At 34.6% G+C, this 24,408-nt stretch overlaps 1 protein-coding gene across 2 annotated transcripts; it reads right to left on the bottom strand.

The window, feature by feature from the left end:
* Positions 1–122: 122 nt before the first annotated feature.
* On the bottom strand, positions 123–23,965 carry LOC114298019 (V-type proton ATPase subunit a1). 2 transcript variants are annotated; one of them, XM_028242521.2, is made up of 18 exons: positions 23,511–23,965; positions 20,384–20,428; positions 19,075–19,197; positions 18,704–18,811; positions 17,972–18,085; positions 17,692–17,865; positions 17,357–17,494; positions 16,065–16,172; positions 15,840–15,947; positions 15,582–15,730; positions 14,793–14,946; positions 10,427–10,587; positions 6,702–6,908; positions 6,429–6,612; positions 6,251–6,334; positions 2,079–2,272; positions 1,932–1,991; positions 123–817 (listed from the first exon to the last, which is right to left on the bottom strand). In XM_028242521.2, exons 1-18 carry the CDS (start codon positions 23,649–23,651, stop codon positions 613–615), a joined length of 2,457 nt encoding a protein of 818 aa, XP_028098322.2. In that variant the 5' UTR covers positions 23,652–23,965; the 3' UTR covers positions 123–612. The 2 variants fall into 2 exon arrangements, with proteins under 2 accessions (XP_028098322.2, XP_028098336.2); XM_028242535.2 differs by lacking the exons at positions 1,932–1,991; positions 2,079–2,272 and having other exon boundaries at positions 23,511–23,946.
* Between the last annotated feature and the right edge of the window lie 443 nt (positions 23,966–24,408).

Below are 24,408 nucleotides of genomic sequence, written 5' to 3'. Positions count from 1 at the left end.
TAATAATAATAATAATTCATGAAAAAGGAGATGAATTATTCATCACACAGGTAGACAAGAACCTAAAATTATTCGACTTGGACTTCTCTATAATAATAATAATAATAATAATAGTAAGCCTCTATAAAGCACAACTACTCTGTGTGCATGTAACTCATTATTATTACAAAAAAAGAAAGAACAACAAAAGAATTCCTTGCCAAAATCCACACCACCATGTGTGTGTATATATGTGTGAAATTCTATAAATCTGCCTCTCCAATAATAGAACTAACAGCCCTGGCGGTGGATGCTAGAATGGGACCCTCTTTACAGCAACTGAATCCCAACCCCTATCGACCCAAAATATAATAAAAAAAATTCAAAAATAAAATAAAATTACAAGCTCTCTTGGTAACCGGCTTACCATTACAATTAGGCAGAATCCTTTTATACCCACCCACACATCCAAAGAATCTTAGCTAAAGATTTTACATTTCTAAGCTAATCGAGCTGCACGGTGTCGAAGCGAAGAGGCACAAAATTTGTCTTTTTCTACCTTTGTTGGAACTATTAATTTTTTTCTTTTCTTTGTGCTTTGCTCTTCGCAAAAAAATACATAATGAAAATGAACTAATCATCCTCGTCAGTTAATGAGGCAAAGGAGAAAGGTCTGAACTTATAGCCATCACCGTGATAAAACTTGTTCTGGAATTCGACCCAATGGAGACGCAATGCGTGAAGGAAAGCACTAAGGGTCTCCATCATTAGTAGTATGAAGGCTGTAGCAAAGGCAAAAACTGCAAACCCCACCAACCGGATGATGATGTTGTCATACCTGCAATAGTCATTGTCATTAATGGTAGTATAGAATAATAAAAGACGATAGTGTCAAAATGAAGCAAGCATAGTACAAGAATACACTCTCTGAATCATTGGAGTGATATGTTACACAAAGGCTGTAAATTTTAACATCAAATAATTTCTAAACTGAAATATCCACTCTTACACTCCTATTATGGAAGCTGACAATACTATTTTTGGGCATTACGTTTCTCTATCAATTGGTAATTTGGTATTATAAACGGAACAAACAATGCACAAGAGGGAGAAATGCTTAGGAAGAGACCAGAAATACTATCCTATTGTCTAATTAACTCAATAAAGCACCAACCAAAATTACTCTGTTTCAACACCAGCTATATACTCCGCCATTATATTCTATCCATGCCATGTCCTCTATTATATTGACAATCATTTATTTTCCGGTTCACTACAATGGCACAGCTAAAAATAGTCAACACTCGAAAAAAATTCTACAAGCTTAGCTATCACAAGAGATCACAAAATCTTTCAGCTTTTTTCAAAGATACTTCAAAAGATTTAAACCAATTGCTTGGCATCTACTCAACTCAATTCTACACGTCCTTGGTTAAGCAAGTGAACAAATCATTCCTACTACTCAGCACTCTCTACAACCTCATCCTCATCGGTACCCGTGTCATTTCGCCTTCCCCTGTCCTCTTTCAGGACCTTCACCCTCCCTATAGATACATTTATTGGTCATCCATGCATGACCAAACCATCATAGACAACAAACCCACCATCAATAGCCCCATGATCATAGTAATACAGATATGTTTTTGAAATCATTCAACCCACAGCAAAAGAATATAAGGCCTGGTTACTTGTCCCCAAAAAAAAAAAAAAAAAAGGAAAATATAGTGCTTATACAACACTAAAACATATGTAATAAAAATGTCAATTTGAGGGGCTGAGAGGCGGTCCAGCAATAGTTTGGGTAAGAATCATGGGTATGAGGAAATTGCAGTAGTATAACTCTGTAGTTAATGCACCAAACAAAGAGCCAATAAAGAGACGTGCACGCTAATGGAAGATGAAATGGCAGCAGAAGAGCGTGCAATAGGGTAAATCTTGGATAATATACTTACCCCCAGGCAAGGAGGAGGACTTTCTCATAGAAAACGGTTGACAATTCAGAATGGGCCAAGCTGTAATAGCAGTAGTAAATATCAACCACAAGATACTTTGAAATAAATTAAAATGTGTTTATGAATGTAAAAAAACAATAGATGAACCTTAAAGCCCAAAGCCGTAGGTATGATGCTGTGTTGGAGACAGCACCAAGCACAAACTCAATAGAATGTATCATTTGATGCACAAAGACCTCGCTAAAATTAAATTCCTCATGACGTTGCCTTGCAGAATCAGGTTCCACATCCAGGTCCATCTCAGAGGTTCCGAGCATTCCATAAGTACGACCTTGAAATCTCTAGAAAATATATTAAATCAATCACTACTTTCATAAATAAATAAGCCCTTCAAGCAACTTCTCTTCCATTTATTGCTACCACAAATAGATAAAAGATTGAAACCTGACACTCTAAGACTACGAAACTCAACAAAGCCAAACATTAGCCCACAACCACTAGAGAAACACACTTACACAGGCAACAAAAAGAAGAGCAATTCGCTGATTAAAACGAGTGATGTGCTGATTAAAATGCTATTGACATTTGGAACACATCAGGCATTGGTTTTGGAACACATCAGGCATTGGAATTGTAAGAAGGGTATATGAAACCATATTTGCATGCACACAAGCACGGCCACCTGTGTGCATGAAAGAAGTAGAGCAAGAGTTCAATTCCCCTGTCAAAGCTTCATAAGGTTGTGTTTGGATCGAGGATTTGGGCAGAGATTTATGAAGGGAAAGGAAAAGAAAAGGGAAAAGCGACAAAAAATTAGATTATATATGTATCACTTTTCCCTTCCTATTTCCTTTTCCTCATCAAATCCCTATACAAATCTATGATTCAAACATTTTAGAAGGATATAAGTTGTCTATATGCCAATCCTATGCTAAGTGCTAGCACAAGCTTAGAAATTGAATTGATAGCACTAACTTTCATTTTTTATCCTGGACAATTAAATTGATACCACTAGTTCAATGGTTTAAAACCTTGGCATACTAACGTTGAAGTTATGGGCTCAAGTTTGAAGACAGCCACTTTGTGCATTTATGTCAAATGTTAGGTATGTATACCCAATCTAACCCCTCCCAAACACCCCACTAATGGGTACTAATTGGGCGGTGTTTTTTATATATATAAATTATAATTAAATTGAAAGCATTCCAATGGAATGAAACGTTGATAAGCCAATCATAGATTTTTCCATGTCCATCAAGCAAACAATGAAAATTTGGCAAAACAGAGCCAACTTTAGTCTGAGCATTAACACAGCAGACCAGGATTTAATGCCTATAAACGAACACCCAAATTTTCACATGATGAACTATCCACCAATGCAAATCTCGTAATCATCACTCTATTAGGCCCCATTTGGTTCTCAGGAATAGAAGGGAGTGGGGATGGAATGTAGGAAGGAATGTAACATGCTGGAATCCTCCATTTTAATACATAATTTGACTGAAATTTGAATTTGAATATACACATACACAATGTAGGTTTCATATGTTTATGTATAATATATACAAAATACATTGCATTTAACTGTCAGGAATATAAAACACTACATGACAGTATATCTTAATTTTTAATACATGATTACACAATAAATACTTATTCTTTATTTTTTTGTTTTTAATGTTATTATACAATATGATTCTACTGATGTGTATGTGTGTGCATACACTATATCAAACATCATAGTGTCTTTTGTAACTCATTCCATGGGAGTGCAATCCTAATCCCACCTTTGAAATGGGAATAAGATTCCCTCAATGTTCGGAATGCTATTCCAGATTTGAAATCTATTACAGGTCCTTAATATACCAATTACCAAACACTGGAAAAGTATCCACGGAATAGGATTCCATTTCCAGATTTCATTTCATGCGAACCAGAGGGGGGCCTTTGAGGAGTGACTAAAGGAAACTCAAGTTTCAAGAACCACTCTATTGATTCTATTCCACTTTAAATAGTTTGCCGAAAGTAAAATCATCTAGAAGCTGGAGCTAAGACATGTCTTATGAGATGCACAAGATTACAGTGTAAAGAGGAAAGCATTATGCATCAATTTGATGAACAAAGACATTATTCACTCGGGTTTGTTTTCAGTTTTCAGAATTCACTTTTCAAAAAATTCTACTTTTTCGTTTTTCATATTTTTTTAATATTTTAAGCAATTTTTAAAATTTTTAGACATACCTAAAATAAATACACTTAGAAAGTATAATATTTGTGTAAAAAATCATTAAAAAATTCACTAAATACCAAAAATACAAAAAAAAAACAAAAAACAAAAATTCAGTACATTTTCCGTATTTTTGAGTATTTATTATTTTTTTAAAATATTTTTTCAAAAATAGTTTACTATTTAGATACATCTAAGTAAGGAACATCTAAAAAAGTTTTAAAAATTGCTTGAAATTTAAAAAATATTCACTAAAAAAAAAAAAATACGAAAAACAAAAAAACTAATTTTTAGAAAATTGAAACTAAACACACTGATTTATTTTTGATAGATAAGTTAAGGAGACACAAACTTGAGTCTATTGGGGGAACTTAAATCGCTGGGATGAAAAGAATTGTTTGGCTTTCCCATGAACGAGATAGAGACCATGTATATATAATAAATTCATGATACAATTTAAGAAATGATTTAAATAAGAAAACAATACTAAATCAGTGATTGACACAATCACAGATTATATACATAATACTAAAAATAAAAAGATTTTATGTACTCTAGTTTTTATATTCAACACTCCCCCTCAAACTGGTGTGAAAATCTTCAACAATCGCAGCTTGCCAATTGATGACTGGAAGAAGCCGAAAAAAACTCAATGGCTAGTCCAAATAAATGCTACCGAACAAATCTGGTAGCCCACTAAATAAAAAATGCCAAAAAAGTACTTAATACATTAACACCACACCCTAGAAAGGGAAAAAATAAGGATTGTATTGCCCTAGAAGAGCTGCCGAATCATCTATGGCCAGGAAACACCTTAGTCGGTAGCCACAAGACCTGGCTGGCATCAGAGGCCGGAGCTAATGCCAAGAGATAGTTTATGATCGTGCCGGACTGTTATAGAAACTGGTCAGAATTAATGTCGGGACAGTTTAAGGTTATACTAGACCATTGTAGGAACTAACTAGAATCAATGTCAAGACAGTTTACAGGGTCATGCCGAACCGTTGTAGGAACTAACAGGAATCAATGTCGGGACAATTTTAAGGGGTCATGTTAGACCGTTGTAGAGACTAACCGAAATCAATGTCGACACAGCTTAAAGGGATCGTGCCGGACCGATGTAGAGAACTGGATGTTGAACCAGCAAGTGTGGCACACAGATAACTTGTGACGTAGTGCTGAACAATGATGGTAGCAGATAACTGAGTGCATCAAGGGGCAGCTTATTAGAAAGTGCGCTAGGGGGGGGCGACTTAAGTTGTGCACCAGATGGGGCGGCTTAGGTGGTTCACATGATATATCATCATGCTCACCATGATATAGGTATGATACCTCCCTCTCAAACTCAAATAGGTTTGAAAATAGAAACCTATTTGGGGTTGAAATAGAGGGAAAGACAAAGTGCATAGAAACACAAAAAAATGAATTGTGAGTAAAAAAAAAATATGATAGAGATATTTGAGATAAGAATAAACTAGTAGATAAAGGAAGAGATCACCACGAAGTGATACTGAAAGAAAATATGACAGTGGAATGGGTTGAGGTCCGACGGGCGGCCAAGGCAAGGTTGCCGCCCGCCGGTGAAGCAAAATTACTAGGTACTTAACCTACCTCTGATACCAAAAATAATGAAAAGAATTATTTGGCTTCCCCATAAATGAGGTAGAGACCGTGTATATATAATAGATTTATGATACAATTTAGTAAACAATATAAATAAGGAAACAATACTAAATCAGTGATTGACATAATGACAGATTATATACATAATACTAAAAATAAAAAAAAATTCTGTACTGTAATTTCTATATTCAACAGGATGTTCCCTAGGCCAATCCACTTTTACACATGAGTGTCCTAGGTCAATAACAAAATTGAATTAATAGAACTATCCTAAGGCAATAAGAAGTTTATGAAGAAAAAAAAAAATTAGCTAAAAGCATAAACAAACTAATTAACCATAAGTACATAGACAGCTTTTATTCTTTTTTCGTTTTTCTTTGACCAGTAAAAAATACGGAGTTGTATTCAGGAAAACTACTCAATTAGCCCAGGAATTAGAAACATAGAAAAAGTGAACAACAAAGAGTACCTCGGAGTGAAGCTTCTTCAAAATAAAAGGCTTTGGAAAAAGCATCCATGGAACTGCAATAAGTGCCGAAAGCAACAATATGATCTGCAAAACATCTACTATGAATCAACCAAAAATGCTTGGAAGTTAAATAATTTGAGCTCACACGAACTACAAGAAGAATGAGAAAAGGTCATGCCTGAAGTGTTTTCTGGCCCCAAAACAACTGATTCTCACCAAGGTCCTCAAAGGGACTCAGAAACATGTAAATCATTACATGGTAAAGGTCAGCTTGAGAACCGGTGCACCACTTGATGACAACGAGAATTGATAGATACCCAAAAAGGCTGTTTAGAAAGATCATCTGTGGCACAAACTGATGCCTAACAACAAAGCAAAAGGTAAGTTCCACGTTAATCTAGTTAGCCACGCTGGTAGAAAGAGGGGAAAGTTGAGTGGAGTAAAAACACACCTAATATCCAGAGAGTTTCGAAAGAAACGAGCATCGAAGTAGCTTAATATAATTCCCAAGTTCATCTGGACCACACCCAACAAAATAGACATCTTCATTTTGAGAGAGTTCAAGAAGGGAAGCTCTGTACGACTTCCGCGCCAGCTGGGATCGACACCAAATGGATATGGGTCTTGGAATTTCACTAAACCAACAGAATGCGCATCGCTATCAAAGAAAAAAGTTCTTGTTAAGTATTGCATGGCATTACAATTAGATTTAGGAAAAATAAGAGTAACAAGAAAAGAAAAGAAAAAAATATATAAAATAGTAAAAACTAACTGAAAATCTCCATCAATTGAAGGATGGGCGATTGGAGAGTAACAACATATATGATTGATTATGAGTAGAAAACCATGCCTCGTTTGGCATGTGAGTGTTTTAGCCAAAAAGTCAAAAAGTTACTAAAAAAATCAAAAAACCTATAACCTATACCAAAAAATCAAAGATTCTATTTTCTCTCTACTTTTTGCACATCTTTTAGTAAAAAACCAAAAAGTCATTCAAAACATACTAGTTTTTTTATCTCATATTTTAGCCAAAAAGCCAAAAAGCCAAAAAGTTACTAAAATAGCCTGTTCCCAAACGAGTTAGAAAAAAATCATATATGACCAGAATTATGCATACAGTTGATCTATGGCCAAACTAAAACACTATGGAGTACAGATACTTCTAAGAAGGCATTATGTCTGTGTTGGATACCGACACTCATAAGACACATCCCAACATGTGTTGGACAAATAAACCAAACCAAACCAAGCCTTAAGTCCCATCAAATGGGATGTGTTGGACAAATGTGTCCTATTATTACTTTCATTAATCTTTCAGAAGCGGACATGTCCTGGACAGTTGGGGATGCTTATTCATCCATGAAACACATTGTAAATTTGAAGAAAATAACTTGATGCCAATAAAATCAAAACAACATGGATTCAAAACCTATTAATCACTCCTCAGGATTGTATACCTATAGAAAACCTAAAGCCTAAAACTTCTAATTAGCTTGTTCATGCTTCTTTTCTAACATATAGAATGTCGAAAATGATTTCTTAGTATTTAGACTTGCTGGTTCATAGCTTAACAGTCAGTACGTATCGGAAAATCAATACAAACCAATAGAGTGGTGAAAGAATTCCCATGCGAACCGGCCAGTTGTCCAATACATATCAGACTGAAAAAGTTGGAAATGCCGATTCTCTAACGAAACCAAGCCAGTTCAGGCTAGTTCGGCAATGACAAAAATTTATACTTAAACACTTCAACTTCTTTCTTTGAATCTGCCCATTTGTGCTTCCACTATGGTAACACATGGCATTTGATGACATTGAGGCCTACATGCCAACATCTACCACAAAAGTGTTACACAGAAGTTAAGCAAGCTAGGGCATTTATAGCATAACACAATAGCTAGGCTCTTCATATGAAACCACGTGGGTTTGTACTTTTAATGGAGAAATGAGTCCTGGGAATCAAATTAGCATAGTTTCTTCATGCTTTTTCAACGTGGGACAGAGGGACAGGTTTAAAAGAAAAAGAAAAAGACAGTCATGATGAAAGAGTTGAAGATCATGACAAAATAACTTAAATTTTATGTAGATCACTTGATAGTAAAAAAATACTACTGTCTAGCAAAATATTGAATACAATGTGACAAATTAAACTAAAGAGAATAAAAAAAATGAATATCATTGAGTTAGGGATTGCTGATGATTTTGAAAAGTTCACAACCGCGACACCCAATTCCCCATATGTATCATTCAATACTTCTAATATCGACTACAACCGACACTACTATGTGTCCCGATATCATGATTTAAAACCATGATTTAGACATAACAAAATATAAATTTATTTCTATAATAAAAATGAACTACTGTCATTTACATATTACATATAGATATATAGATTATTGTGTGTTGTGTCCTAAATTTTTTAAAATCGCCATGTTGGTGTGTTTGTATTGTGTTATAATCATGCTTCTTAGTGGAAACATAGCATACAAATTTATTGTATTATCAAAAATAACCACAATGAGAACATAACATTATGATCCAATTGAAATTCAAAAACACGAAAGTGCAGATGTTGATTGATAATACGACCCTAGTTATCTTGACAAAGAATCAAATTACTGCTTCATAAAACTTAAATCACCCTTGACCACATTACAAAATTGACTACAAGACAAGGAGCAACTAAAATTAAAATTTGAAAAATAAAATCGCCACCTATAGACCAGGTCAAGAGTCATTTATGTCTTAATTGAAGATCAAATAATCCTAGTGCACTAAAGCCAACCCTTAACACATTCTTAATTAAAATATGGTCAGCTAGCCTAGCAAAATTCGCTATTGATCCAAGCTACCATATTCTAAAGCATAGATATCATAGATGTGAATTGAAGGGGTGTTCAACCAACTCAGAAAAACCCACAAACCTAAACAACCCAACCCCTATGGGTTAGATTGGTTCGGTTATATAAGGGTCATGATTTGGTTCGTGGTCTACAAATGGCCAACCCGACCAGGTCAATTAGGTTCTCAAGTTAGCTTGAGTCACGCAAACCAACATGAGAACCAACCATATTTTAATTTAAAATGGTTAAACTTTCCAACACACAATCATAACCCAACATTTTCCCTTAGATTACAAACATCACTCTCTATGCTATCTCGAATCTCTGAGTTCTTTTTCTTTTCACCTTTTTCTTTCACTACAAAACACAAGTATTGGGAGGGGGTGGGTCTTGGCCATAGCCACCTGCAATCGCCACCATCCACACATCCGACAACCCATGTTGCCATCAACCATTCAGCTCAGTGCCACCTTCACTGTTGAAGCCACATTTCCATTCCTCTGAGTCCTACTTCTCTTTGTTCTCTGCCCCCTTTTCTCTTTCTCTCTCTTATGCTCCCTCCCTTTTCTTCTCCACCTCCAGCCAGCCTACCTCCATCACTGGTCACCACCACCTTCCATCTCCTTTCTCTTGAGTTGTCTCTCTCCTCCATCATCTTTGTCATTTATCTTCATCTTTAATGCACTTCCGAATACGAGCCAGAGACATAGGGAGGGTTGACACCAGTCAAAAATATACAAACCTGAATTGATGAGCTGAGAATGCAAAAACATCTCATCAACAAGAAAAGCAACATAACGGTTAGGCCCATTGTTTTATTTGGTACTATAAACCGACAAGAAAAGCAACATAAAGGTTTTGTCCATTATTTTATTTAGCTCTTTATATTAATTGTTTTTAATTCACAGTTGATCGGTTTGGTTTGGTTTTCTCATCTTACAGTTTGATTCTCAATACTAATTTTTGGAGAACCAAGGTGGATCAGTTTGATCCTTGGTGGACACCAACCTGAATCAAACTTACCTATGCCCACCCTAGATGTGATTGCACACAACTGACATAAAAAGACTACAGGAATTTTCACGAATTTATGCAAAAAGTAAAAAAGGGCAACACACGAACAGCACCAAAAAGATAAAAAAATTCATTCAGGGCCACAAGTAGCTCTAAAAATGTAATCAAGCATCATATCTCCTCTTCAAAAAGGCCTAGAGTTTACATTAACAAAGAAGGCATTGGAAACCTAACATAAAAGGCAACTGAGAAAATAATTAGATTTATTTCATTAGGAGATTTATTAGGAGAAAAGAAAGGTTAAAACAATATATACCGGCATGTAGTATCTCGGCATTTGTAAGCGGATCCTCCAAATATGTGAAAAGGAACGGAAAAGAACTCATTGTAAATTAGCCCACAATAAATCGAAAAAAACGACATCAAAAGGAGCACATAGCGGCCACCAAATAGCATCTCCATAAAACTTCCAAGTTTCTGACAGGAAACAAATACTCAAGTTAGAGTGTATATGATGCAACCTCTAATGCATGGCTAAACAAGTATGATAGGTTTTGGAAGATCTAAACAAAGTTAAGGGTCTTGCAATCATCAAGAAGCCTTTTCGGTTTAAAGAGAAGTGTTCATGGAAGTGTTTAGTAGCTAAGGTTATTTTAGTAATTTCATAATTTGTTGGACATGGGTTATAGGGGTTGCCTATGAGATTTCTTTTGGGTCAAGTTACTAAATAGGTCAATAGATACGAGATTTATAATGTCTAGAATAGTCTTAGTAGTCAAAAGGGTCAAAGTGTCTTATTTTGAATTCATAACATGGTTGGAGTAGAACCATAAGTAATAATCATAGTTGGTCTAAAATATTTATAGTTACTAAATATTCGTAGTTTTTGAATTAGAGTCCTAGCTTATAGAAGTATGAGTCTTTTAGTCTATAAATATATCCATAATCTATTTAATAGAGTTAATTTTATGAGAATTTGTGTTGACTCTCTTGCTTGTTCTTCCTAGTCTTTTAGCCTATATATATATATATATATATGCAATCTCATTGATTTAATTGAGTTAATTTTAAAAGAATTTGTGTTAGAATTTGCGCTATCGCGGTTCCTCCTAATCAAATCGAGGTAAGTTTCTTGGCAAGCTGCTTTATGTTTTCAACAAGCCACCGCATCCTAGTGCTTCATCTTCGTTGTCTCAAGTAAGTAGTAATTCAATTCTAAAATGTTATGGTCATCTTTGTTTTCAATGCCCTACCAAGTCAGTTTGAAAGGAAAATACCAGAGGAGGCTAAGGAGGCTAAGGAGCCTAATGAACCACTACTTGAAGAAGAGATTTATAATCCCCTTAACCTTAGTGGCACAAAATGGGAGCAGGAGCGGGGGAGCGCGACCACTTAAAAGAGTGTTAGTTTGGCAACGCTTATATATTATTTTTATTGAAAATGTTTTTAATTTGTCTATATAAACTTCTTTTTATTTTTAATTGACATGTATATATGTTATAAATGAGTTCTAAATTTTTTATTTTTATGTAATATTTAATTAATTAAATACAACATAAAAAATATTTTTTAAAAATGAATAGCAAATAAAAATTCATTCTAAATATGAAAACAACATAAATTAATAAATTCAAACATTATAATAATATTTTAATTCATTCTCATTAATATTATCATCAAAATAGCTATCTATAAAATAAAAATAAAAAATAGGTCATTATCATTGAAACTTTAAATCATAAAGACCAAAAAATTAATGAAGTGATATTATTGAATCTTTAAAACACGGACCAATAATAATAATGGAGCGATATTCTTGGATCTGTAGAACACAGAGAACCAATAAAAATAGGAGAGTGATATTTTATTTTATTTTTTTTGATCGGCAAGAGTGATATAACACATAAAGTCATTATCTTTAAATAAAATATAATAAATTATCTCAAAAGTAAATAAAAAGAGAGACAAAACGAGAGAGAGAGAGAGAGAGAAGAAGATCGATTCTTCTCCAATTCTTCCTTAGAGATAGAGACAAATCAGATTCATGTTACTCCCTCCTTAGACTCGCAATTCTTCTCCGATTCTTCCTCACAAACGCAAAATCACGTTTCTTCCTCAAATTCGTGAGCATCTGAGACAATTCTTGCTACTAAGCCCTTAACATTAATTTGGAGATGAGCTTTGATGATTTAGATGATTTAATGTGTTTTATTCGTCTTCTTATGGTAACTACTAAACAAGTTTTCGAGAGTGATGAAGATCATTATCATGGAGGGAAATTGTTTAAAACAAGGGTCAATTGCGAAAGGCAAATATGTTCATTGGTGTTTGATAGAATGGTACTAATGTGTTATCCGAAGGCACCGTCAAGAAGTTAGGGTTGAAAATTGAGCCACATCCAGAGCCATATCAAGTGGCTTAGATCACTAACACAAAGTTGGAGATTGATAACAATGTCCAATCACATTCACCAATTGGGAACCTTAAGAAGACAGTCATGTGCAATGTTTTTCCACTCAAATTTTGCCATATACTTTTGGGTATAACATGGATAAGAGATCGTGATGCACATCATGTTGAACATGCCACCCTATATTACATGGACTCTTCAAAATTAATCAAATACCCATGTCGGATACTGACACTTGGACAAGGGCGTAGGATATGCATCTAATATTTTTCATCAGACACTTCTTATATATTTGTATTTAAGAGCATCTGCAACGGTGAACTTCTTTTTTCATCAAATTTGAGGAAAAAAAGGACGATTTTCTCAATTTGATACGAGGCGCTCCAACGGTGAGCATCAAAGCAGAATTGAGGGAAGTGGTCGACCGGTAAGAGCAATTTTTTTTTTTTTTTTTTTACCTGTTTGAACCTTTTTTGACCTGTTTGAACCTACCTATTTGAAAGGGAACCGGTCGACCGGTTGGTCAACCGGTCGGGCGACCGGTTGGTCAACCGGCCGGGCAACCGGCTAGTTGACCAGTTCAGCTCTTCCAACGGTCAGGAACAGTAATTTGGTAAAATCAGTACCTTGTTCTCAGTTTGATGATTTTTTTGTTGAATTCTCATTTTGATATCAATTTGGTGAAACGGTTGGAGCACCAAAAAGTGCTTTTTTTCAGCAAAATTTGAATCTGATGCCAAGTTTGGTTCACCGTTGGAGATGGTCTAACACTATCTTATATCTATATATTGTTGTATAATTGCTATAAAATATCTTAGTGACACTATGGGCTTGTTTGGCACATCATCTTCAAAAAGTAAGGATTTTTGGGAAATGAACTTCTAGGAAAGTTCTTCAAAGGTCTTTCTACAATAAAATTGTGTTTGGAAGGTGGACATTTTGAAAGTTCTTCATGAATATTTTCTCTTTTTTAATTTAAGTTTCAATTACAATTTTATTTTTTTTAAATTAATGGAATAATATATATAAACAATTTTTGTTTTACCATGAATACTCCTGCTAACCTACATCCCATTTAAATATATGGCAAGTTCATGCATGTGTATTAATATTATGGGTAAATTACAAATACACTCCCTGAGATTTGCTTAAAATACAATTTGCCCCCTCTAGTTTTGGAAATTACATTCCAGCCCTTAAAGTTTCTAATTTTATAACAAATGGCCCTTTTTATAATAAATCATCAAGTCAATTAATAATTTTTAAATATGTCATAAATTTATTTCAATTAATAATTCAGGTAATTTTATCATTGTATAGGAGAGCAGTTAGGAATTTCATTTTTTCAATTAATTTTGTTGAATAAAAAATTCTGACAAAGGAGTATTTGTAATTTTCCAAACACAAGAAGCAATCCGTATTTTAAGCAAACCTTAAGGTGCGTATTTGTAATTTACCCAAAAAGTATTGATACAAACTATTATTAAACATAGATTTCATAACATACCATTTTACTATTTTTCAATTAACCTGGATATATAGCACCAACATATCAGTTTAACACGAGAAGTCAACACAAGAAGCTGCCCCAGCTAGCTTTTGCGGAACAGGTGTTGGAGTCAAGCACTTCCACTGAAATGCCTTTCCTTCAATTTCACCAAACACTGAAAGATTTTGTGAAGGACTTTCACAATCAGGAAGGACTTTCGAAAGTGGTGCCAAACACCACCTATAGGTTATATATAGCACCCACTTTATCTCACATAATAGATTAAAAATATAAAAAAATATATATATATGAACTTTTTTTGCCGAGTCCACATACCCTTAAATTTGAGATTTTATGGGTCTAACCTCTAGATACACATCCGTACCCAAATCCATGTAACATAGATGCCAACGCTTAATCCTTTATCAACGGAAAAAATCCCAAGAATCTTGATGAGTATGAGTTTATAACGACAAAGATTGGGAATCTATAACAAGAAGCATGGACACATGAAAAAGGAGTAAATATTAGGTATAATAGTGATACCACATAGTGGTATCATCAACCAATGGGAATTCTCATATTGTGGTACTGGGGGGGACTACATGGTCAAGTTCGTGGGAAACAAGGATTGTCCACTGAATCTCATTCTCATTTACAAGATTCATATAGGTAGACATGCTGTCTCTGATAGCACAATTCATTTTCAGCTTCAAAAAATTATAATAATAATAATAACAAAAAAAAATTTAAAAAAAAAAACTGTCTGAAAAGAGAACATACCTGTGAACCATACTTACTTTCACGAGCTATGAGGAATAAGGCTCCCAACAACAAGCATATTCCATGACCCCAGTCCCCAAACATCACAGCAAAAAGAAAAGGAAATGTAATAACAGTATACACAGCAGGATTTGCTTCCTGATATCTAGCAACACTGTCAAAGATTGCCGTATTAGTAATCTGTCCAAGCTTACAGGTACACAGGAAAACAAAGGACATAGTTTGGTGGCAAAATAGCGTACCCAAAAAGTTTATAATTGATGAACAGCATGTGCAATCAACCACAAGATGTTAAAGTTAAATAAATCAGAACAAAATTGATGTTATGGTTCATAAAGAACTAAAGATACTTCACTTGTTTTAAAATTGTTAACCAGTGGTAATGGACAAAACATGCTATACACATGGTCCCAACAATTGGTTCCCTTCTTGATTTATGTAAACTAATGATGTTAACTAGGAGACAAGATGTGCAACTCAGTGCAACTTAAACTTAAATGAGCTCCCATAATCTTTATTCCTTGTGTAAAACAACCACGGTAAGCAAGGAATTGATGCACAAAATCACATGATGCATTCAAATGAGATTATTTTTTTCTTGTTTTGGTACATTGGAAGGCATTTGCATGAGATTACAAAATAAAGAGACTCATATGCATAAACCACTGCATAGAATGTTTCAAGTTTTCATTAGTTATGATATAACAAAGGAAACAATGCTCTATTGTAAGATTATAATTTTCATTAGGAAAGAACAGAAATCAAACATAGCCACATATTTTAACTTACCCATATGCGTCAACAATTTCCTGAAATGCATTTGTAAAGCAATTCGTTCTGAAGTATGTTGGAGGTGATTCCACAGCATCCATTGTGTGAAATATTATACCAACTTGTGAATTGCTATCAAATGTTGCCCGTTGCAATGTTTCCTGAATCTGTACATAATAAAACCTTATCCATTATAAAAACTGATGTAATACATAAGGGATGCAATTGCAAATATCTTACCCAAAACACGAGTGCGACAAGCAGAAAGCAAAGTACCTGAGGTTTTGCAAATATTGGACACCAGCCCTCTCCAACAAGACATTTTTTTGTGACATCAAAATTAAGCATATTCAATGTATCATACACAGCTTTCTCCCTTCTAACCTAGAAAAAGGAAGATAATTGAACTTACTTTTCAGGATCAAATAAAAGTTGCACTCTTCCTTCCCACTTCAGATATTTGAAGGTCATAATGCTCTTGAAAAATAACATCACACTTACCATGTTCATCCATTTTGTTAGCTGAAATCCAATGGAAGTAAGGGCCTTATTTCGATGACGGATTCCAGCATCCAAGGTGGCTTCCAATTCAGAGAGACGTGACAAAACCTGCAACCAACATGTTCAACTATTAGCCAAAAACTCTTGCAGGGCACTCTATGATTGAGGTAGTATATACATGAACCATTTCAGCCCATCATGCTAAAGCATAGTTGAGTAGAATAAAAGTTAAAACATATTTTGAATATCCTACTATAATGTTTTAATTCAAAATACGAAAATTTACATGGGATATTATACACAACCCATAGGCTGCAGCACCAAGAAACAAAAATTTGTTGTTTTCCATCGAAACGGCCGAAACATTTCCGTTTGTAAACCGAGACAGTACATTAGTGGAATATTAAATTCCAATATCTCCACCGAAACACAACGAAACAATGAGTTGTTCGACACATATTAGGAATATCCAACAATGATTATTTCTATTTGACTTTTTGTATCCAAAGAAGGGATATAAAAACAAAGAAAAAGTAAAAAGATTATTGGAGAATCTGATAAACTAGAAAGGAGAAGAGGCAAGATACAGAAGATAAACTTAACAAGCATGATTAAGTCACTCGTTTTATTTTGTTTTAGTTTTGGATACAAAGTATTTCTTTCTTTTTTCTTTTTTTAATCCCTGCTGCTGCTGCTGCTGCTGCTTCTACTACTAGAATTTTGTATTTCTAATGTTTTTTCTTACAATGAAAAACACCTTTCCCAACTAGGTTTAAACCTTTTGTTTATGAATTTTTAATAGTGATAGACCTCAACATGTTCAATTATTTAATATTGAGAATGTATTAGCATTTATATAGATTTTAGTACTTATTTCCAAACGTTTTCAAATTCTTTTGTCATTCAAATTCAACTTACAGTAACAAAATATTTCCAAAACAATTTCATTTCCAAGCTAACTTTAACAACATACTAAAACAAAATTTTGACCCTTGGTTGTCACAGGAAAGTGTGAATAATATTGTAACCACTTTCTTGATGGAAATATTTTCACTCAACTCTCGTCCTGTATTTGACATAGGATTCTGCATGGCAGAAAAAGAAGTTCTATTTTTTATTTTATTTTTTATTAACTTTCTTGTAAAGAACACATGCGGATATTTTGCTAGTCATAAGTAAACTACACTACATTATCCGCTAAGCAATAATAGGGAAAATGGAATAAACATATCATCAAATTATCTTTCTTGCAAGCATGTTGAAAATGCAGTCAGTAAAATTCAACAGCATACTTCTCGAGTTAGTTGCCTCTGTTTCGTTATATCTTCAGGTACAGGATAGCAATTTGCACCAAATGCTTCACAAATTTTCGTTGTTTTTGTTTTTGCCTGCTCCCCTGAGAAGAACACTACAAATACCATTTTCTCAACCTGCATGGACAATATCTGAAGAGTCAAAATTTTTTAATGTAAAAGAATTCATCCAACGTTCTTGATAGCAATAAAAAAAAAAGTATACCATTAAAAAGTAGGCTTAGTCAAATTTTCATATTGTAAGTTCTAATGAAGAATAAATTGAGATAAGATTTATCCCAAAAAGTAATAATCAAAATAAGGAAAAAGATGACCATTTCAGTTGTTACAGGATCCAAAATTGGTTCATCAGCTGGTGCCTGATTGAAAAGCATGTTGCCCCTTGTTGCACGAAACAACATTCGCTCAAACCTAAGAACTTTGGATTTACTGATAATGCCACTAATAAATCTTAAACCAGATTGATTTGATGGCTCATGTCGCATCTCCTGTAGAATAAATTTTTTATTGAATGACCATGTTAATCGTTGCTGAAAAAGATTTCATGTTTATAGTTAATCATGCAAAATAGTATTTAACAAAGCAGCCAATTACCTGTTCAAGTAAAGATGCTGTATCTGCATAGTCATCATTAGAGTACACATGATCATCTAACTCTCTTTCCTCTGCAACTGCATGACTCTTACTTGAAACAAGGAAACCACTTGCCTGAAATCACCCATGTGAAGGCATGAAAAAAGCAAATTAAACTAGATTTTGAAAGGAATGCTTCATATACATACATTGTCAAAAAACTTAACTTCAGTTATTCGGCAAAGGTCTATTTAGCCACAAATTTCATAATAATATAAGTAGATTTAGGTATGTGATGTATTTATACTCCATCTGAAATAATGAACACATTAATAAGGAAAAAACAGAGATCACTTGACAATTTGGGGCTCCTGAGCCAATGTTTACAGTGAGTCAAATATAGAAGCAATGAGGCTAGAACTGCAGATATAAAGTAAAGAAAATTTCTTGAAGATACAATCACTGTAAAGACTTAATAAACAAGTATTTTTATATTTTAGATAACAAAATAAAAGAAACCAACAAATGATCAGGAAAGCTTTGATCACACAAAGAAGCAGCTTGATTTACATCTTTAAATAGCAAAACAGCAGCTTAAATACATGAATTTGAGAACTAAATATATCACTTGAGTAATGGTAGGTTTTCCCACAATCATTACTTCTATAACTGTAAAAGGGCATTTATATCGAGAAGCAAGATATAGATGTTATCGGTGCCTACTGCACTCAAGAAAATTGCAAGAAAGAATACCTTCTGCAGTACCATCTTGAACTCTAGCAGCTCATTGTACGTTTGTCGTAGTTTCTCACTGTTATGGTTCATTTCCATCAACTCATGTTCATGCTCAGCAAGTTGTATCTGGAATTAAGAGAGAGACAATAATAAAGCACCTTAGATCATAACTTAATAGAAATTAATTCTCTAAGAAAAGTTGCCTTTGCAAGAAAGAGGAAATGATTCTTCACTTTTTGACCATTTCTTACAGCATATGGTTATTGCTGGCACTAGAAGAGGGGGTAAAAAAATCCAGACAGAAAGAAAGGAAAATAACATAAAAATTATGAGGAGAAAAAAAAAAGGTTCCCTTGTCAGTAGATGAGGATTAATAACTAGAAATGGACCTCTAATTCCTCCAATTCCACGTCTTCTAGCATAGCAGGATGAGCAGAAGACATTAGACCAGCTTTTTGTATTTGATCTTTGAAAAACCGTAGCTTTCTTGACATTTCTGCACATCTTTTTACCTGTGAAATGACTCCCAAAAACATGAAAATAAAAACGATAAAAAGGAGACTGTAGTAGATATCATTCCACCTATAAAAAAATATATTGAAGTTTCATACCTCAAGGTAATCTAGAAATATGAAAATAAAAATGATAAAAGGAAACTGTAGTAGATATCATTCTACCTATATAAAATATTTAAGTAATTTTGTTTAGCACTAAGTTCATACCTTATCTAGAAGGGCATTTCACAACATCCATCCAGCACCCAAATTTCAATTGGTATACATATTCCACATAAAGAAACGCCAATTTACTGAGCTCTTCTATTGTTGTTGTTATTTTTCTCTCTCAACAAATGGTGATAAAGGGTAATAGCTTTGTCCCTCATTTGCTTGTATTTGTTAAGAACATGAAAGGCATTCCTCATGATGTTAAAAAGTCGGGCATTAAAGTGGCGCATAATTAATCTTTCTTGTTCATCACTCAATTATATTAAGCCTGACTATTGTTTTAGTGCTCCCTGTATTCTTCCAAAACAAATCCATGACACTTTCTCTAAAATAAAGGCAAACTGGTAATTTCACAAAATTCAAATTGTGCTCCACCATCCTAAACTCCCACTACTCACAAATTCTCTTTGTAGAGAGAGGTAAATGGAATAAAAAACAAGATCTAATCTAAGATACGAAGCACGGGCACAATTCGTACCCGCCCTCTTGTTAAAGACCAATATAAAGGCAAGTGAAGCAGAAGACTTCCATTTCCACTTGACTGGAAGAAACAAAGACTGTATAAATTTGTACACGTATATATAACTCTAGTTACATAAAGTATCTCACATAACAACATAGCTTGTACACTAAGCTAAAATGGTTTAGTGTAATTTTATTTGTCAATAATTAATAGAAAGATGATCATGTAGATACCAACAGACTTCTCTGTTCGACTAGTTGAGGAAGCATGAAACTGCAAATATGATTACATGGGCAGGAATTTATGCCATGAGCTAATTATACTAACAACTATATTTACCACACACAACATAAAGCTAGAGAAAACATAGGTTTCCATCGACGTTGGGTTTTAGTTGTAGTACCTGTACTAAATATAAAACGTGCAAACCATTCATTACAAGCAAAAAAGTAATGAAAGTTTCAATTAAACATCCTATACAAAAGCAAATAGCAGTTCTTATAACAATACCTGATTAACAAATGTTCGCTGGAAAGGGCTTTTATCAGCATTCAACTGCCAAGAACAATTCATAAAAGTGAGTGCATTGATCAATTAATAACTAAAAAATAAGAAAAAAAGTCCTTTATTTTTCATTTGGTTAGACAATAAGCTAACAATTTTGTAAAAGAAAACCGAGCACTAAAACTACATTTTTCACAATATGAAAATTATGGCAGAGTTTCTGCCCAAAAGAAAAACGAGATTGAACACAATTCCAAATTCACAATCTAATAAAGATTACATAATCCTAACTGCTTACACCATCAGTTCTGTTGAGAAGATCCAAACCAAAATAATATAAATGTAACATCAGTAAATAATGGGTAAACTACACTTTGCATCCCTACACTTTATCCCAAATCCCACTTTGGTCCCTCATTTTTCAATTGTAAAAATCAACCCCTCCCACTTACAAGCAACTATCAATGTGGTCCTTCTATTAACTTCTGTTTGCTAAATTGACCAAATATGCTCACATGGGCTCTCTATACAGTGCAAAACCCAATAGAGGAAGATAATGAGTAAAATTCCCTCTTCTTTCTTTCTTTGAGAAGGTTCAAATCAAATTAATAGAAACCTAGCATCAGCAAATAATAGCTGAATTACAATTAGAATCCCTACAAATTACCCAAAATTCCACTTTGATCCCACATTTTTCAATTGTAACAATCACCCTCCCACTTACAGGCAACTAGCAATGTGGTCCTATTAACTTATGTTTTGCTAAGTTGACAAAGGATGCTCATGTGAAGGTGAAGCTCACGTGGGCTCTTTATACAGTGCAAAACCAAATAGGAGAAGATAATGACAAATTTTTCCCCTTTGTTTAGACCTTGAACAAACAAACCACCATTACAACCACCACACCCCTCATTACTTCCCACACCACCCCCTTACCACTTCCCGCAAGACACCATCACCCACCTCACCACTTTCCCCAACTACTGCCATCCCCACCATTTCCCCCACCATCCTCACCCCTTCCCTCTTAGCCCCCAGCCCCTTTTCTCCTCCTCCCTCTTCCCCTTTCTTTCCCTAAATCCATCACCACACCTGACATCCACCACACCACCCACCCGATGCTCCCTTTCCTCCTACCCACTTTGGCCCAGCCAATCTAATAACACACAATCCCTTGTACCTTGTACGACGGAACAAGATTTCAAGCTTCATATTGTAAATTTGGGATGAGATTTTTGTTATTTCTATATTGTGGATCTTGATTTCCGAAATGGATTTATGGAATGAATTGGGGTGGCAGTCGAAACTGTGGTGACTGAGATGGATTGTGGTGATGGATCAGTAGTGGCGATAGGGGGTAGAAACAACCTTGCTCAAGCTACCTACTAGACCTAGCACAAAATTAAAAATGGACAAAAGATATTGAGGGATCGATCTTTTGATTGAATTTGAGAAGAAAAAATCAGGCCAAAATGTTTGATGGTGGCAATTGCTTGAAAGACTCACTCGACTAACCCATCGAGCATACAACAAATTTCACACCAAAATGAGTTGCTCAAGTGACCTAGAGTTGGTCATCATTCGTCATCCCTAATTTGAAGGCTTTTGATGCAGACTTTAAGACTAATTGACATGCTTGTTTGAAGGTATTTTTGAGCATTTGCCTATAAGGAGAAGTGTGGTAGAAGCTCTCAAGGACCAAGCTAGTAGAAAGCTCTTCAAGTCACTCTCCTCTCCATCCTTAATAGCTCTGCTTGTAAACTTTCTTTTTTATTCTCTCTATGCTCCTAGTGTGCCCTGTAAAATACTACACATGGCCCCGCTTGTTTTGGGGTGTAGAGGGTGGGACGGGATTAGGATGGAGGTGGGACTCATTTAGTGTTATGTTTGTTTGTAGAGTTGGGGAAGGGATTGAGATAGAGGAGGGGATTAGGATGGACGTTGGAAAGGAGATTGAGATGGAGGAGGTGGAGATGGTATTAGAAAAATAGTCCACCGGACTAGAAATTTTTTATTTTTTTTATTTTTTACATGTTGAGCATTTTTTTTTTTTTAATATTAATGTTTAATTTTATGTATTTTTTTATTTGTTTTATTATTTTATATAAAAATAATTTAACAATTCCTACGCTAACAACTATTATCAAAACAAACACAATTTTACTTAATTCTCTCACTAACAATCCCCTCACTATGAATCCCTTCAATTCTACCTTTGAAAACAAACGGGACCAAAAATCCTTTAGCATTCTAGAGAGAAGCTCTACTCAAAATACATACCTAGACACATCACATTGCCCTCCTTGTAATAAAATAAAGGTGATGTAGTTGTGCAAATTCAAAGCCACATAGTATAAATAACCTAATTGCACCATGTTTGTCATTGGTCGATTGTGATAGCAGTGTTAGGTGGAAATCAGAGTGTTCTGTGGAACAATCTGTGGTGGAGTCAATTTGCATTCAAGAAAAGGATGATGGTGACAGATTTGAATTGCAGGGATCAGAGAAATCCGTGGAGTTCAAGCCAACAGGGGTCAGCGCCACTGGTGAGTCAAGAACAAACGGGTGTCAATGGTAAGTGTTTTAAGTCACTTTATTTGAGTCATGTTTTAATCTCTTGACATAATTGATTGATTTGAGAGCCAAGTGACCATGATTTTCCTCTCTTTGATGGTTACACAAAAAATCCTTGTTCTTGTGGTCATGATTTGATTGCTTTAAATCTCTGGCAGATAAAATTGATTAATAATTTGCATAATTTGGTCCTATTCACCCTCCACTATACCATCCATTACACTTTTTCAAGACAAAACAACCTATAAATCCAAAACTACACAAATGTCTCAATGTATGACCGTGTGAAATTTTTGTTCCACTCATCAAATTTCCACTGAGATTGCGTCCAATACCATCTCCAATTACAATAACCCTAGCTATACCACACTAGTCTGCGATTTGCGTGCCTAGAGAGAATCAGAAGGTTAAAAAGCATTAAAAAAAAAACTTCGAAATTTGGAATTCATGAAAGCCAATTAGCACATCAATTGAAGAAGAGTATGCAATGGGGAAAAAGAAAAGAAAAAAAAAAAAAAAAAAAAAAAAAAAGGAAGATCTGAGTAGAGTGGAAGCGTACGTCTCGGAATTGAAGGAGGCCGAGTTCGCCGAGGTAAGAGACGGCACGGTGAGAGGACTCGGCGGGAACGATGAGCTGAACGAAAGTCATCTTCTCGGAGCGCATCAGATCCATGGCTGGCAAGTTGTCTATGTACTCCATTTTCCATCAACCGAGTGATGATTCCGATGGAATTGAAACACACAGAGACTGACTAGATCTCCAGATCTGATGCAACAAACAGAGACTCTCTCTCTCTCTAAAAGTATATATACATGTAGGGGTGGGTGTGTTTTCTCTCTCTAGAGAGAGGTTAGATTTGAAGGAGCTGAGTTAAGTTTTGGGTGGTCAACCGCCATTGCAATTTGCAATTGGTAAAAGTCGCGTTGTTTTTCGTCGAGCTTTGGACAAAAAACACGCCACCATGGTCAACTCAATCGGGCGTACGACATTCTTCGTTTGAAAATAATTATTTTAGCCTAATTTTTTAGATTCTTTTAATTTTATTTTAGTTTGATTAAAAAAATTTATTTAAAAATAAGTTTTGATTTTTTATAATTTTGTGACAATAAAAATAAAATGATTATAATTTAAATATAACATTTTATTTGTGTGAGTAAATTTCCGATCACACTGCCAACTTAGTATTCTGCTGGAGAGCACTGGCAGAATAGATAGCACCTGCCTGACCTACAACAGAAAGAGAAGATTCCGACGGTGGTTCGTCCACCTGGGGACACTCCGACGATCAAGTCAGTATATCTCTCAAAGGTAATCAATAGTTCTTAACTCACTGTTCAGAATATAAGTTGCGTACCTTAAACCATGGGGATGCCTTTCTTTTATAATTAACTCAATCCTAATCCCCATAGAAACCTAGTTTCAATGGACTTCTGCTCAGTGCTTATCTTGGACTCTC

The sequence above is a fragment of the Camellia sinensis genome, chromosome 3 (genome assembly GCF_055761805.1).
Source record: "Camellia sinensis isolate YWXY chromosome 3, ASM5576180v1, whole genome shotgun sequence".
Lineage (NCBI taxonomy): Eukaryota > Viridiplantae > Streptophyta > Magnoliopsida > Ericales > Theaceae > Camellia > Camellia sinensis.
This window is presented reverse-complemented; position numbering and strand designations above follow the sequence as displayed.